Raw genomic sequence first — 15,437 nt, 5'->3', positions numbered from 1 at the left:
TTGGTAGGTGCCAAAACGTACGGCGTTAAACTCTATTTTATGTCACCGGCGATTTCACTAACTTGATTGTCCGTAACCTGTGTTACCCATGCTAGCATTAGACATTGCACAGCCAAACAATCTTCCACCAAAATTATATGCCTGTGTATACATTGGCTTGCACGAACAGTAGCCATTGTCAGTTGCATATCAAGAACAGTAGCCATTGTCAGTTGCATATCAAGAACAGTAGCCATTGTCAGTTGTATATCAAGAAAAGTAGCCATTGTCAGTTGTATATCAAGAAAAGTTGTTGGAAACGTCACAGTAAACCCATGTTGCCCCCATTAAACACTACATGATGTACACCCCTCCTCGTGGCGAAATCTATTTGTTAAGGCCAGCTCACTTTGTGTCAACGTCGCTGAAATTTAAATAAGGTTACTACACGTGATTGTTGGGCGAGATTGTAGGTTAGCGTTAGGTAAAGCATTGGGGCTAGGTCAAGGGTTTGGGTTTGGATTAACGCTTGCTCGCTTTACATCTCGTGACCTATGACGAAAAATTGAGCTGGCCTTATCATTTAGCTCTAACCTCTTCATTAAAACGGCTGGTACAGAATACTAAGACGTGATAGCTCATTTCATGTTGTTGAACAAGGGGAGGTAACCCTGTTTCAGGGTGATACCAATCTTCCAACTAAATGATTATTCATAACCAGTGAATTACGGTCTTAACCACAAAGTCACGTTTTAAACAAAACCCCGACCAAGCTATCGCCCTAGTAGTGACGTGTCGTACATGATTTAGGGTATGTCGTGCCTCAAGCGATGTAAGATATAGAGGGAGAGAGAAATGGGGTTTAACGGACGTCCACTCGACACAAACTACGTCATTTCGGGACTAACATATGGTTCAATTTTATTTCAACAATTCGCTTGTGCGTAGAGGTCCTTAGCAGTGAGAGGAAACCGAAGGATCCAGAGAAAACCCACGAGGTTGGACAGGCGATTCCACTCCTTGTCATGTACAAGCGGGGAATCGAAACCACGCCAGTTAAATCAATGAAGACCTTAATATGATACAGCACTGAAATATATAAAACATACATAATGTATGTTTAAGTCAACTAAGTTTAATATCTTTATTATAGCCTATTTCGGTTATGTGTTCATGCTTTACTTTCTACATTCTCAACACTAAGCACGTACTTATTTTTCTTAATGGTGAATTAGTCCCGCGACCACATTAATTAGTTTACTAATCTTTTCCCTGAACATGGATAATCACCTAATGTAAATTAATCAGTTCACAGTACGGAAAATTAAAGTCATTTAATTTAACAATGTAACCAAGTAATATAGTAATTATTTTCAAATGAAAATGAAACGGTGGCTATAATTTTCAACCAATAGAATAGCTTGCTGTGTTATATTAACGATTTGATTGGCTGGAATTGACTGCTCAACTGTGGCTGGACCGATCTATGACCGTGGAATAAGGCACGGAGAATAAAAATAAAAATATCACCATTATTTTACCAATCAGAATTCAAATTTTATTGAGGCAAGAGTTTCCGTGTATTCGTACCGGACTATAGTCAACCGCAGTTAAATTAACTTATATTCATCATAAAGTGTCCGTTAAAATTGGTGAATGTAAACAGCAAAGCGTCCTATATATCGACCTATAGATATCGTGTAGATAGACTAAACTATAGTCAAAGTTTATAACGGTGTAGGTATATATAACATGGCTATGAATAAGACAAGTTTTCATCTGTTTATATTAACTGTGTTATGTCTGTGTTGTATTCATGGCAAGAAACCTCATATTGTATTTATTGTAGCTGATGACTTGGGTAAGTAAAAATAAATAACATGGGTTTAACGTTTTACTGTTCTAGCTGTACAGAGATAAAGAAGGGGTCTCTCTCTCTCTCTCTCTCTCTTCTCTCTCTCAGTCTCTCTCTCTCTCTCTCTCTCTCTCCCTCTCCCTGTATTTACTTGTAGCGAGTGCTACTTTTCATAGAGCTGTTGACAACGAAATTAGATGACATTGAAAAGCGTTTGCACGTTGATAACAATTTGGCGTGAAGTACACCTATATTCTGTAATTAGTACAATTTATCTGTACTGTACTCTATATTGAATAATATGATTTTATTTCATTACTTCAAAGAAACAATTTTAAGCTTAATCATCAAGTTGTATATTACTACCGTATATGTTGAGTGAATCAATATCACGTGACTGGTTTATCAATTGATATCTTTGTTTATTATATGTATGATTGTAGATACGATATGAACGTTATGTATGATTGTAGGTATTATGTGACCTTTGACCTAGCTGCGTAACGTGAACGTAATCTCAGTGTCACATGACATAGCATATTCACACCGTCAAGGTTCCATGACTTGTTACCTTGACTGCATTAAACAACGTTGTTGTACTATATAATTTATATAAACGGTTCTTGTGAAGGACATCAAACCCAATCAAAACTGCATCTAGGCATTTTTTCTGCTTGATCTTAAAAGGAATAATCGATAGTAGAGTGAGAGAGGAAGAAATCAGGTTTAACGTCCACTCGACACAAACTAGGTCATTTCGGGACTTATATATGGTTCAATTTTATTTCAATGATTCTCTTGTGTGTAGGGGTCTATTAGCTGTGGGAGGAAACCGGAGGACCTGGAGAAAACCCACGAGGTTCGCAGTCAACCGTTCTCCTGGTCACGTACAGCCAGGGAATCGAAACCACGCCAGTTGATTCAATGACAGACCTTATGATACAGCGCGCACGTGCTAACCATTCGGCCATCCACCCCTCCCTAGAATATAAACTATAATATGCCTTCTATTGCATTGACAAATTTCATCTTTTAAAACTGTAGCATTTGCTTTATCATGGTTTAAATCTAAAGACAAACTAGTCTGTAATATGACGTGGGACCCTCTAAAAAGACCCCTTTCTGTCTAAGATCGATAGTACATTCTAATGCCTTTATTACAACCAGATGCATTTCACAACAACTGGTATCTTTATCCAAAAACGTTAAAAAAAACTTATATCCTGTTATTATATTTTAGGCTGGAATGATGTCGGCTACCACAACCCCTCCATGATAACCCCTAATATAGATAAATTAGCCAGAGAAGGTGTGATTTTAAACCAATCATATGTCCAGCCTTTATGCAGCCCGTAAGTGCCATGTATACACAAATTCAAATTATTTTATTTTGGGGATAAGCTCTAATACAAGTGCAGTGTCCAGTTGAAATATTTATTTATATTTAAATAAAGTCAGTTGAATGTGTGATCGAACTTTAAATGTATATATTTCTCTCCGTTGCAGTTCACGAAGTTCTTTCATGAGTGGTTACTATCCCTTCAGGACAGGTTTACAGGTAAGTTGTTTTATGAGTAGTTATTATCACTTCAGGACGGATTTACAGGTACAGTGTAATGTTGTAAACTCTAGATATACCATATTCTCATAGTTTGATTGCTTTTAGGCATCTATTACTTATGCATTAATTCCTGTTTGATCTAAAACCATTGACATGCTTATTAATACAAGTATTAAACCATTTATTTATTGATTAAATGCCAGTATAAAAACATAAATTTCTGATTAGTGCTAGAGTCGATCATATATTGGCTGATTAATGCTAGTGTAAATCATATATTTGCTGATTAGTACTAGTGTCAATCATATATTTGCTGATTACTGCCAGTGTAAATCATATATTTACTGATTAGTGCTAGTATAAAACCATATATTTGCTGATTACTGCCAGTGTAAATCATATATTTACTTATAGTGCTAGTATAAAACCATATAGTTGCTGATTATTATTATTTACTGGACTGGAAATATATTTCTGCTATAACCCATATATGTTATGTTTAGTGCTATATTTGTTCTACTGGTATAAAAATCACGTATATGTTGATTAGTGCTATTGTCTGCGATATCACTTCGGTGGAAGCGGACGTTAAATAAAGCTGTTTCACACACACGATTAGTTCTAGTATAAAATCGCCATCTAATCAATGCTATTATATGACTACTTTAGCATAAAACCACATATTATGCGCATATTATAATTTTTGTAGAATTAGTTTTTAATTGTTTTTACAGCATTTAGTTATTTTGGCGTTTCAACCTGTCTGTTTACCGTTAAATATAACCATCTTACCACAGGAGTTGAAGAATTTGGGATATGCAACTCACATGGTTGGAAAGTAGGTTTTTCTATTATTATAAATTGATTCAACCAGCCCACCATGGTGTTTTCTAATCTTATAAACAGAAATATAAAAATATATTAAAACAAACAACAAACAAACGAAATTAGTAACAATGGAAATGTCTAATTAATTTTAGCCGTGATACAATAACATATTCTGAAGGAAATGCATCGAATTCATTAAGATAACCTCTCGGTGTATTTTCAATTTTTCAGATGGCATCTTGGTTTTTGTAAATGGGAATGTACACCAACGTACCGTGGTTTTGATTCGTATTTTGGTTATTACAATGCTCGGGAATTTTATTACAACCATACACTTAATATGTTTTTTCCAGGTAATTTCTATACAATAATAAACATAAGGATTCATTGTGTAAGCTTTAGATTTAGATAAAACTCTAACCGTTCATTTTATAATAGTGGACCTACGTTGGCATGGAGGTTGCGTGTTCGATCACTACATTGACCGAGAAAGTTCATCTGATTTTCCGACTTGGTTTTCCCTTGTCACTGGTGCAGGACCGAGGTCCCATGTATATATTTGCGTGCACGTAAAACATCCCTTGGTAGTTAGAATTCGATATAAGAGCAGGCCATAATGTCACTGCCCGGTAAAAAATTTCCCTCATAGCCTAAGGTAGGGTGACCCGTGCACTCTACAGAAAGTTGGTCTCGACACGGCTAATGTGCACGCTTCAGTGGTTGTCTCGAACTATCAGAGGTGGGGTGTATGATATTATAAATAGCCATATGGCACGTGCGCGCTGTATCATAAAGTCTGTCATTGAGTCAACTGGCGTGGTTTCGATTCCACGGCTGTACGCGACAAGGAATAGGAACGCCTGTCCAACCTCGTAGGTTTTCTCCTGAACCACTGGTTTCCTCCCGCTGCTAAAGACGCCAACACGTGAGCGAATTATTGAAATAAAATAATGTTAGTCCCGAAATGACTTATATATTTGTGTCGAGTTGACGACGTTAAATCCTATTTCTCTATGACCTAGTTTGTGTCGAGTTAACGTTAGCCCCCCCCCCCCTCCACTTTCTCTTCCTCTCTCTCTCTCTCTCTCTCTCTATTTCAGGTGATTATTTAGATTATAGAGATGGCAAGGCTGTAGTAAAGGATCAAGATGGTGTCTATTCCACGGTTTGGTTCTTTTTACTCATTCCTTTAAAATGACAAAGTGTTAAAATACAAGACATTAATATTATTAATTTGTTCATATATCTGAAATTATTTCTTGAAATCAGAAAAGTCGCGGGAGGTCTCTCGAATAAACTGGTTAGGTAATACACATTGTAAGAAATGTTGACAACCCCATTTTTGAAATAATATTTAATTCTGGACTATATTGTGAATGGTGTTAAAAATTTAATTATGTTTACTATGTTTTAGCACCCTCAAGTAGGTTTTATTTTTATTGAATATTTGTTATTCCTCTTATAGTCAACTGAAAGCGGCGGGACGATTTACCCAATGCTACCAAATACCACCCAATACCACCCGTACCTGTGCCTAGATCTATTTACTGAATATTTGTATGATCATTGTTATTTCTCTTATAGTATGCTTTTGCCAAGAGAGCTGAATCCATCATATCTGATCATAATGCCAGTGAACCGTTATTTCTATATTTACCATTTCAAGCTGTTCACGAACCAATAGAGGTACGTATTGTAGTTATTTTACTCACTAGTCAACCGAAAGGGTAAATTGTGGATAGAGGTACGTATTGGTCAACCAAAAGGGTTAATTGTGGCTAGATTTATTTCTTTAGGCTACGTCCAGATTTCGTCAAGGTCGCTGAGATGCAAATAAGGTTAGGGCTCATGGCTGTTGACGATATTATGGGTCAGGGTTTGAGTTAGGGTTAGGGCTAGGTCCAGGGTTACTTTTTAAGAATTTGGCGGAGAGGTGTAATTAGGGTTAGGACACGTGATTGTTGACGAGATTGTGGGTTTGGGTAAGGGTTAGGGTAGGGGTTAGCCCTGTTTACATCTGGTGACCTTTGACCCAACTGAAGGCGACCTTCAGAAATAGATCTAATGAAGATACTATATAATATACTGAGCAAATATTTTACGAAACGAACAACCAGGAATTGTCAATGGCTTAACTTTACCAAAATGTTTTCGTTTGGAAGTCTTACCTACCTCTAGGGCAATCGGAAAGTGTTAATAGAGACTTTTGGCAAGCGGAATTTTCCCATCCGTGTCACGTATCCGTATTGTATACGTGATACGTAATTGCGTCAATGTAGTTTTAGAGTGCTGCCGTATCCGTGTCACGTATCACGTATGAGAAATGCACACACATTGATGACGTCACACGCAAAATCCATACGGATACGCGATACGGGCCAGAAATTTACGCTTGCCAAAAGTCTCTAATGTGTTTTGCTGGTGTGTACGTACTTCCGTGTTTTGATGTTTAACGCCAATACAAGTCCTCCATTACGCCATCATCTTCAAATCCAAAAATACCCGATAACCCCTTTAAAGCTCACTAACACAATTCTCACTACGACTGAAATCGTGGTTTTAATTGCTTCGTAATCGTGGTGATCCTATCAAGTCAGTCGTAGAAATCGTGTAGATCGTATCGAAACGTATCCGAACGTATCTGCATGTACCAGATCGTGTCTCAATAGAGACAATCGTCTTGTAAAGCATCGCACGACAGTGGAAACCTAGTATAAAGGAGATAAACCCCTAACTCAATATTATCAATAATCTTCAACATTAAAAACACGAATTAGAATTCAATATTGGTCCATATCAAATCAAAAGTGTGGTCATATATTTGAAGGGAGAGGAGTTTTACATAGGCTAAGTCTGTTCCCCAAACCCATTCAGACATCCTGAATAAAAATATTGTTTAAAAAAAAAAAATATATATTGGTGTCGTTATCTTGCCATGATATCCAATATTTAATATACTTTGATCATTTTAAAATCTTGAGATCCATTTGTAATTAGATGGCCTGATGCAGAAATTACAGGCAAAACATATCCCACGAGTCAATGCGATAGTTTTTTTTTAAAAAAAACCATAGCTGATCCACGACAAAAGAAAACTTGTAGAATTTTAAAAATTAAATTCTAATCAGTTTATATACAGTAATATTACATCAATATGTGCCTTTCAACCCGGGGGGTTGGGTGGCCGAATGGTTAGCATGCTCGCGCTGTATCATAAGGCCTGTCATTGAGTCAACTGGCGTGGTTTCGAATCCCCGGTTGTACGTGACAAGGAGTAGGGTCGCCTGTCCAACCTCGTGGGTTTTCTCCGGGTCCTCCGGTTTCCTTCCACTGCTAAAGACCCATACGCGCAAGCGAATTATTGAATTAAAGTTAAACCATATGTTAGTCCCGAAATGACCTAGTTTGTGTCGAGTGGACGTTAAACCCAATTTCTCTCTCTCTCTCTCTCTCTCTCTCTCTCTCTCGCCTTTCAACCCATTTTCGTCCAATTCAAGGTTCTCAAAAAACAGGGGTTTAATTAACTACTTAAATCTTTATTTATATATCTTGAAATGTCCAGCTATTATTTACAGGTACCTGTTCAATACGAACAAATGTATCCCAATATTCAAAATGAAGGTCGTAGAAAATTCTGTGGTACGTTATGCAATAAACTTTAAATATCGGCTAAAATACAGTCTCATCAAGTTCAATATTTTGGTCATTAATATTTATACTTTCTTCGCTTCAGCAGCTGTTACAAATACACTTTTGTGAAACTTTTTAATTCTGGGTCACTGTATGGTTACCGAAAAACACTACAATGTAGTGTTGGTAACCTTTAAAAAGTGATTTGTATAATTCAACTATCAAAATTTACTATAGAAAATGTTCTATAAGCATGCATTATATCATTTCCAAAAAAGTCAGAGAAAATATATTAATTTGAGTTTCGAAATATAAATTATTGCAGTAAGACAGCATAACACATATAAATGACTGTTTTTGGGACATGTTAAACATTGCTGTACCTCAACAACAAAGATATTGACTTGGTATTTAGTGGTCATTAGGAGAGATCATTATAACAAATGTTGAATATAGGAAACGGACTGTAAATTCTGGAAGTTGTTTCCCAACTGTATATTATATAACATCAAAACATTGAAAACTGGACAAATACTGTGTTTTAGCCGAACATACAATTTAATTAAGAAGTGAAAGCACTACCTATAATGAAATATTTCAGAAAGGCAACAAATTTAATAAATGCATTCCATTAAACATGAATTATTTCAGAAAGGCAACAAATTAAATAAATGCATTACCTTAAACATGAATTATTTCGGAAAGGTAAAACAAATTAAATAAATTACCCTGAAAATTAATTTGGGAGAGGCAACACCAATGAAATGAATACAAAAACACGTGATTTAACTTTCCAGGAATGGTATCAGCTCTAGATGAGGCTATTGGGAATGTCACCCTAGCTCTAAAAGACAAAGGAATATATAATGATACCATCATTTTATTTACCTCTGACGTAAGTAAGCGTGTGTCACATGCAATAAGCTTTAATGAAAGTGTATACCCACACCCTTTTCGGACATTTTGCATATGGCACTGTTCTGTTATTCATTTCTCACAGTTTCTAAACGAGAGAATTTCCGAATAAAGTCCGGTATTTTAACCCAACCTGATTAAAATACAGATGTATATTTCGTTTCGTTTTTTCGTTTCGTTTTTTATACTTTCGATGGCCTCTACTACTTGAAGATCTCACCAGTTGTAGTGAAAGGTCGTGTCAGTTATCATACAAGCGGCTTTTGACCTTACGACGTCAAACATTGATTAATCAATCAGCTTTGACGTTTCTTGTGGGTTACGTACAGTTCCGTGCACCTCACGCCAAAAACTTGCCGTGACAGACCGTTTCATTGGCTAATCCGTAACATCATCCAGAAGGCGGGTTATATAATAACTCTTTCAGATCCTAGTGTAATTAAGACAAGTAAAACGAAATTTTGAACTATAAAAAACGAAACGAAAAGGGATCTGTGTTTTAATCAGATCGGATATTTTAATTCAAATTTGAAGGCAATGCACCGCCCCCCCCACCACCTTTAATATGATCAACCCTAGTGACTCATTTTCACTTTTTCTATTCAAGAATGGTGGTTGGGTTCCTCACCATGGAAACAACTATCCGTTAAGAGGTGGTAAATTTACTATATATGAAGGGGGTACAAGAGGAGCAGCGTTTATACATGGTGCTGGTTTACAGAATACAGGACGAACCTACGACGGGTAAGTCTAATTTCAAAAGTAAAACAAGAATTGTATGTTTATGTGACCCAATTTACACGACTTTACACACTACAAGTATTTTAAAACCATTTTATATTACCTTGTCATTATTTTAATCTTCAGATTAATACACGCCATTGATTGGTTACCAACATTAGTGGGTGCTGCCGGTGGTGGAAGTAAAGTATATTTTTAAATACAAACTAAATCAAATTGTTAAATCCTTATAAATACTATATGGGAAAATCATGCATTGAATACAAATTAAATCATATTATTAAATCCTTGTAATTACTATATTCTCTGGGTGGGGAAAACCAGTGTTGCCTGAAGGTTTCTTTCCTTTATCAAGTCTTGGATAGATGGCTGCTATCAGATCGAAGTTAAATACAGGTTTTGGCCTGTACCTCAAATCAGTTTGATGGAAATAAAGTAACTCAAAGAATAATTAGTTGGGAGCTATTTTTACAATATTTGTGTTACGCGAAATAGGTATATTGTTTCAATGACATTTAGTAATTCAACAGGAATATACAGGTGACAATTTTATGGAATACAATTACTGCTTATTACTGAGCGACGTTTCGACTAGACTTCTCATATTTTATCATTGCTTGATAGTGACTAGTGAAACGGCTAGTTGAAACGTCGCTCAGTAATAAGTAGTAATTGTAATTGTATTCCATAAAATTGTCACCTGTGAAATATTAGTGAACCTGTAAAACTGTGAGATACGCAGGGTTGAAGAAAAATTTCGGTATGTTGCTGTCAATATGTTAAACCTAATTTTATTTCTTGGATTTTAAGTTAATGGTCGTGATGGTCAGAACTTATGGCCGTCAATAAGTACCGGAAGAGGTGAAGAGAGATCAGAATTTGTTTATAATTTAGATGACAGTCTTATCGCTGAAGAAGGTCATGCTGCTATTAGGTGAGATGTACACAGTTCAGTGTAAAATGTTGAATAGTTCAGTTTGAATAGTTTAGGGATCTTTCAAGTCCGGTTCCCTATTGTCAGGATGTAGTAAACAGTCATTCGGATGGGTAGAACAACCGAGATCCTGATCGATGAAGTTGGAATTCAATGATAAATAAGCGGAAACAACAAAGTTCGGGCAACAATCAACTTTGCATTATACATGGCCATATAAGAAAATAACTCTATAACAGAAGTGTGGGGAAGGGCGGGGGGGGGGGGGGCTAGTGGTTTAACACGTGCGCGTGAAATCATAAGGTAGGGTTAGGGGTTGGGTTAGGGTTGGAGTCAAGTGTCGTGGTTTCGATTCCCTGCTTGTACGTGACATGCTGTAGGGTCGCTTGTCCCACCTCGATGATTTTCTCCGGGTCCTCCGGTTTCCTTCCACTGCTAAAGACCCCTACGCGCAAGTGAATTATTGAAAATAAAGTTGAACCATGTGTTAGTCCCGAAATGACCTAGTTTGTGTCGAGTGGAAGTTAAACTCAATTTCTCTGTTTCTCTCTTGTCTCAAAACGACATATTGAGTTGACGAGACGTTAAACACCAGTCATGTCTATGAGGCTAGGTACTGGTAATCGTTTTCTTTCACAAAATGATTTTTTTTCTTTTACTTATTTCTCCTACATCGCCACTTCAGTTACAATCACTTTGTACATTTCGGTTACAATCAAATTTGCCCTTTTCGTTTTCTTTTGTGAAATTTTATAAGAACATTGCAGAGGGTGGCCCCGGACTGTTTTACCCCGTTTGTTATTGTTATTAGTTGTATTATTTATGTATAACCATTTGTATTTTTAAAATCAATAGAATGGGCGATTATAAATTGGTTGAAGGTTACCCTGGTCTGTATCCAGGTTGGTATAAACCTGAAACAGAGTTGCCTCCCCTTACCCAAGAACAATCTGCAGCGATGGCATCAGAGAATTATAATGCCTATACCTATCAATTATTTAATATTAAAGGTAGGCTTTCGTTTTAATATGTTGGTCCCGCTTTTGTCTCCATGCGAAACACCTGTATTAATATTAGTGGACCACCTGCTGAGGTTTCCAATCTACGCCTATAATATCGACCCCCACCCCCAGCCCGTATATCAATCAACATCTGACCTGCGGAAATATGCTACCTCAAGATATGCTACCTCAAGATGGCATCCAACAGGTGTGACTCATTTTTAGTCATCTATTTTTTATCCCAGCGTCTATCCCCAGGTTTTACATGTCAAAAATACACTAAATGAAATGAAATGGGATTTAACGTTCTACTGTTCTGCTCCGACTGGGCTAATGAAGACGGCAATGAAAAAACACCCCACTAAAACTAACTGATGTACGACTGATCAGTCATTGCTGATATAAGTCATTTACTTTTCATCCCAGATACTGATAAAAACACGCATGTGAATTACCAAACACCGGTTTATTGTTATTGGGTGTTTTAAAATACCTCGAATACTCAATTCCAACCAATACCAAGTTTCTACCTTGTATTTTGTTACCTGGTAAAACTTATTGTTTAGTCTAAAAACAATATACCGATCAAATTAATTAATACTCACAAATCTAAATTATTTCATTTTTAGATTGTTACTACATCAACTGTATTGTATTGTTACTACATCAACTGTATTGTATTGTTACTACATCAACTGTATTGTATTGTTACTAACATACTCAACATGTCATTTAGATTTGAGCAGAGGGCATAGGAGAGGGAGCGTAGGGAAGGGGCGAAGGGGAGGGAGCTTAGGATATTCGATTGAAAGGGAATTACTCCGTGTACTTCTCAACAAAACAGAGAACAAACTATACAGAAATATGGCATCGATACACGAGATCCAAGTAGTAGCGGAGTTTCCGGAAAGAAGAAGGTTATATCTTACTTCCCTTTACGTACGGTATCCTTGTTATTCATTCAGTGTATTTCACACAGATCCTATTTCGTTTCGTTTTTCTATAGTTCAAAATTTCGTTTTACTTGGCTTTTCTACACTAGGATCTGGAAGAGTGGTTATATAACCCGAGTTCTGGGTGATGTGAGGGATTAGCCAATGAAACGGTCTGTTACGGCGAGTTTTTGGCGTGAGGTGCACGGAACTGTGACTAAATCACTGACGTCATAGGGTCAAAAGTCGCTGGTGTGACCCCTGACGCGATCTCCCAGTACAACTGGTCAGATCTTTATGTAGTGTAGGCCATCGAAAGTAAAAAAAAAACAAAAAAAAAACGAGAAGAAATATAGATCTGTATTTTAATCCGATTGCGTATTTCATGACATTCACTGGAATTTGTTCGTGAATCTGTCGTTCAGATTGCCACTAGTATTTGTATGTGAATCTGTCGTTCAGATTGCCACTAGTATTTGTATGTGAATCTGTCGTTCAGATTGTCACTAGTATCTGTATGTGAATCTGTCGTTCAGATTGCCACTAGTATCTGTATGTGAATCTGTCGTTCAGATTGTCACTAGTATTTGTATGTGAATCTGTCGTTCAGATTGCCACTAGTATCTGTATGTGAATCTGTCGTTCAGATTGCCAATAGTATTTGTATGTACTGTATACATGTTTATTTTGTAGATGATCCAACAGAGCATAATGACGTATCACAGAAATACCCGGATATAGTGGAGAAATTAAAGGCTCGTCTTGACGACTACAGGAAGGAAAGTGTCAAACCAAATTATCCATTTTTACCTGATACAAAGAGTGATCCAACTAATTTTAATAATGTTTGGTCTCCAGGCTGGTGTTGATTATAAGTAAAAATATAATTTATACAATGTAAAACTCTGTTTTATTTATCCTGTTTTTTGTTATGGTGTCGCCAGCGTAAAAAAATTTTACCAAAAAAAGCCCATTTCTGAAATTGGTTTTCCTGTTCCTGAAATAGGTTAACATAAACACATAACGGAATAATGAGAACAAGAGCAACACGTAGCTAATGTTAAAACAAGCCGTAGTTTTATTGACAGCTGCATAAAATAATATATAATAATACGAATATATGTAGATATACATTATACTTAAAACGTGTAGATGGTACCCTCCCATTTCGAATACAGCTTATAACAACAGATTATATGGTCTGGTGGTTTTATTATCCCTAATTATATACCCTATCTATAGCTAAAATAGATTGTTCCATAAAACATCTCATTTCGACTACAGCTTATAACAACAGATTATACGGTCTAGGATCTTCCATAAAAACAATATCCAAAATAATGAAAAAGGAATTTATATACAGTCAATATTGTGATCAACAAAATTTAACAATACACTTGATACACTATAGTTGATAAAATGAACATATTATTCACACTATAGTTAAGAAAATAAACATAAAATTATTTACAGTAATATTGATAAAAGTTTGTAATACTATATCAATACAGTCTATAAGCTGATAAACAAACATTTCTTAAATTTTATCATCCAAATACATTCTACAGTAGATATCGCTTGTGTGATATATTTCATAATCTACTGCGATATCTCTTAAGGAGATATCGCTTTACATGAATTTGATTGGTCAGTTGAAAAGGAACTACTTTTTTTATTTTCAAAGAACAGTTCATTTCTTATTAAACGTAACTTTTTTTTTTTATTAAAAATGAACTATTGTTATTCAATTGACCTTGATGGAAACACTGGGTCAATATAAAAGACTTTGCAATGGTTGAATTGCTGTCACAAATGATGTATCACTACGCCGTAATGTTCAGTAAAAGTGAAATCTACAGCAAAGAATTATATTTATCTATTTGTGGATGTAAGAAGGGATTGGGTGATACATTAAATCACCTACTCGTCTTTTTTTATATCAAAAAATATCAACACTCGTTGATAAAGTAAAAAAAACTCGGCAGAGCCTTGTTTTTTGTTACCTTATTAACTTGTGTCGGTGGAGTTAACGCCTGTCAATCAAACGATCGGCCATTCTCTGAGATGGCGAAGAGAGAGTTGACGCCTATTTCTAGTCAAAAATTACAATGGTGATAACTTTGTTCAGAATAAAGTAATTTGACTGAAATTTTCAATCTTTCATCATCTATTTTTGAACTTTTATAGCAAGAATGGCCAACTCTCTATTAAAATCTCCCATAATGTATCTTTAAGACACATAATTTTAAAAGAAGGGATTGGGTGATAAATAAAATCACCTACTCGTCTTTTTTTATATCAAAAAATATCAACACTCGTTGATAAAGTAAAAAAAAACTCGGCAGAGCCTTGTTTTTTGTTACTTTATCAACTTGTGTTGATATTTTTTGATATTAAAAAAGACTGATAAGAGATTCTCTATATGTATCAATGCACTCAACAAGTTTATAACACTTTATCTAATGCAGTCAATATGGTATTCAACAAAAGTTATCAATACAATCGATAAGTTGATAAAAAATTATTTTTCAGTACACTAAATATGTTTTTTCACCCAATTCTTTATCAATACACTCAATATGTTGATAAACAGTACACTCAATATGTTGATAAACAATACACTCCATATGTTGATAAACAGACTATTTATCAATACACTCGGTAAATGAACTATTAGTCAACACACATTCTATATCTTTATCATTATCTCCGTCATCATCATCTTCATAATAGTCAAACAAAGTGCTTTCTGTGAAATCATCCGCAAGAACAATTTTCCGAACATGTTTTATATTTTTGCATAATATCACTTTTGGCATTAAACAAACCTGTTCTGTTGTAAACTGTGAGACAATGTTAAGGCATTAGCAGCTCCTTCAGATTTCTAGTAATCAGTTAATTTGTCCAGTTGAAGTAGCTAGATTTCTTCTCAGAGTGTATCATAGTAATAATTTATTAACGGGTGTAGAGAATTAGATGTTACACTGTATTCAAATGTATCTGTTTTTTGCTGAAGATTTCCCTTCTGGTATTTGTTGTGTTGTTAGGTAAGTTTAGTGAT

General features: G+C 35.6%; 1 protein-coding gene across 1 annotated transcript; it reads left to right on the top strand.

Annotated features, from left to right (window-relative positions):
- Positions 1-1,676: 1,676 nt before the first annotated feature.
- LOC126829955 (arylsulfatase B) lies at positions 1,677-13,529 on the top strand. The gene is made up of 14 exons (XM_050560156.2): positions 1,677-1,840; positions 3,075-3,186; positions 3,341-3,392; positions 4,130-4,233; positions 4,455-4,576; positions 5,324-5,388; positions 5,808-5,909; positions 7,799-7,862; positions 8,651-8,748; positions 9,376-9,512; positions 9,636-9,691; positions 10,320-10,443; positions 11,299-11,453; positions 13,070-13,529. Exons 1-14 carry the CDS (start codon positions 1,732-1,734, stop codon positions 13,243-13,245), a joined length of 1,476 nt encoding a protein of 491 aa, XP_050416113.1. The 5' UTR covers positions 1,677-1,731; the 3' UTR covers positions 13,246-13,529.
- Positions 13,530-15,437: the final 1,908 nt, after the last annotated feature.

Source organism: Patella vulgata, chromosome 8, assembly GCF_932274485.2.
Source record: "Patella vulgata chromosome 8, xgPatVulg1.2, whole genome shotgun sequence".
NCBI lineage: Eukaryota > Metazoa > Mollusca > Gastropoda > Patellidae > Patella > Patella vulgata.
Note: the sequence above shows the minus strand (reverse complement) of the source record. Positions and strands in the feature narration are given on the sequence as shown.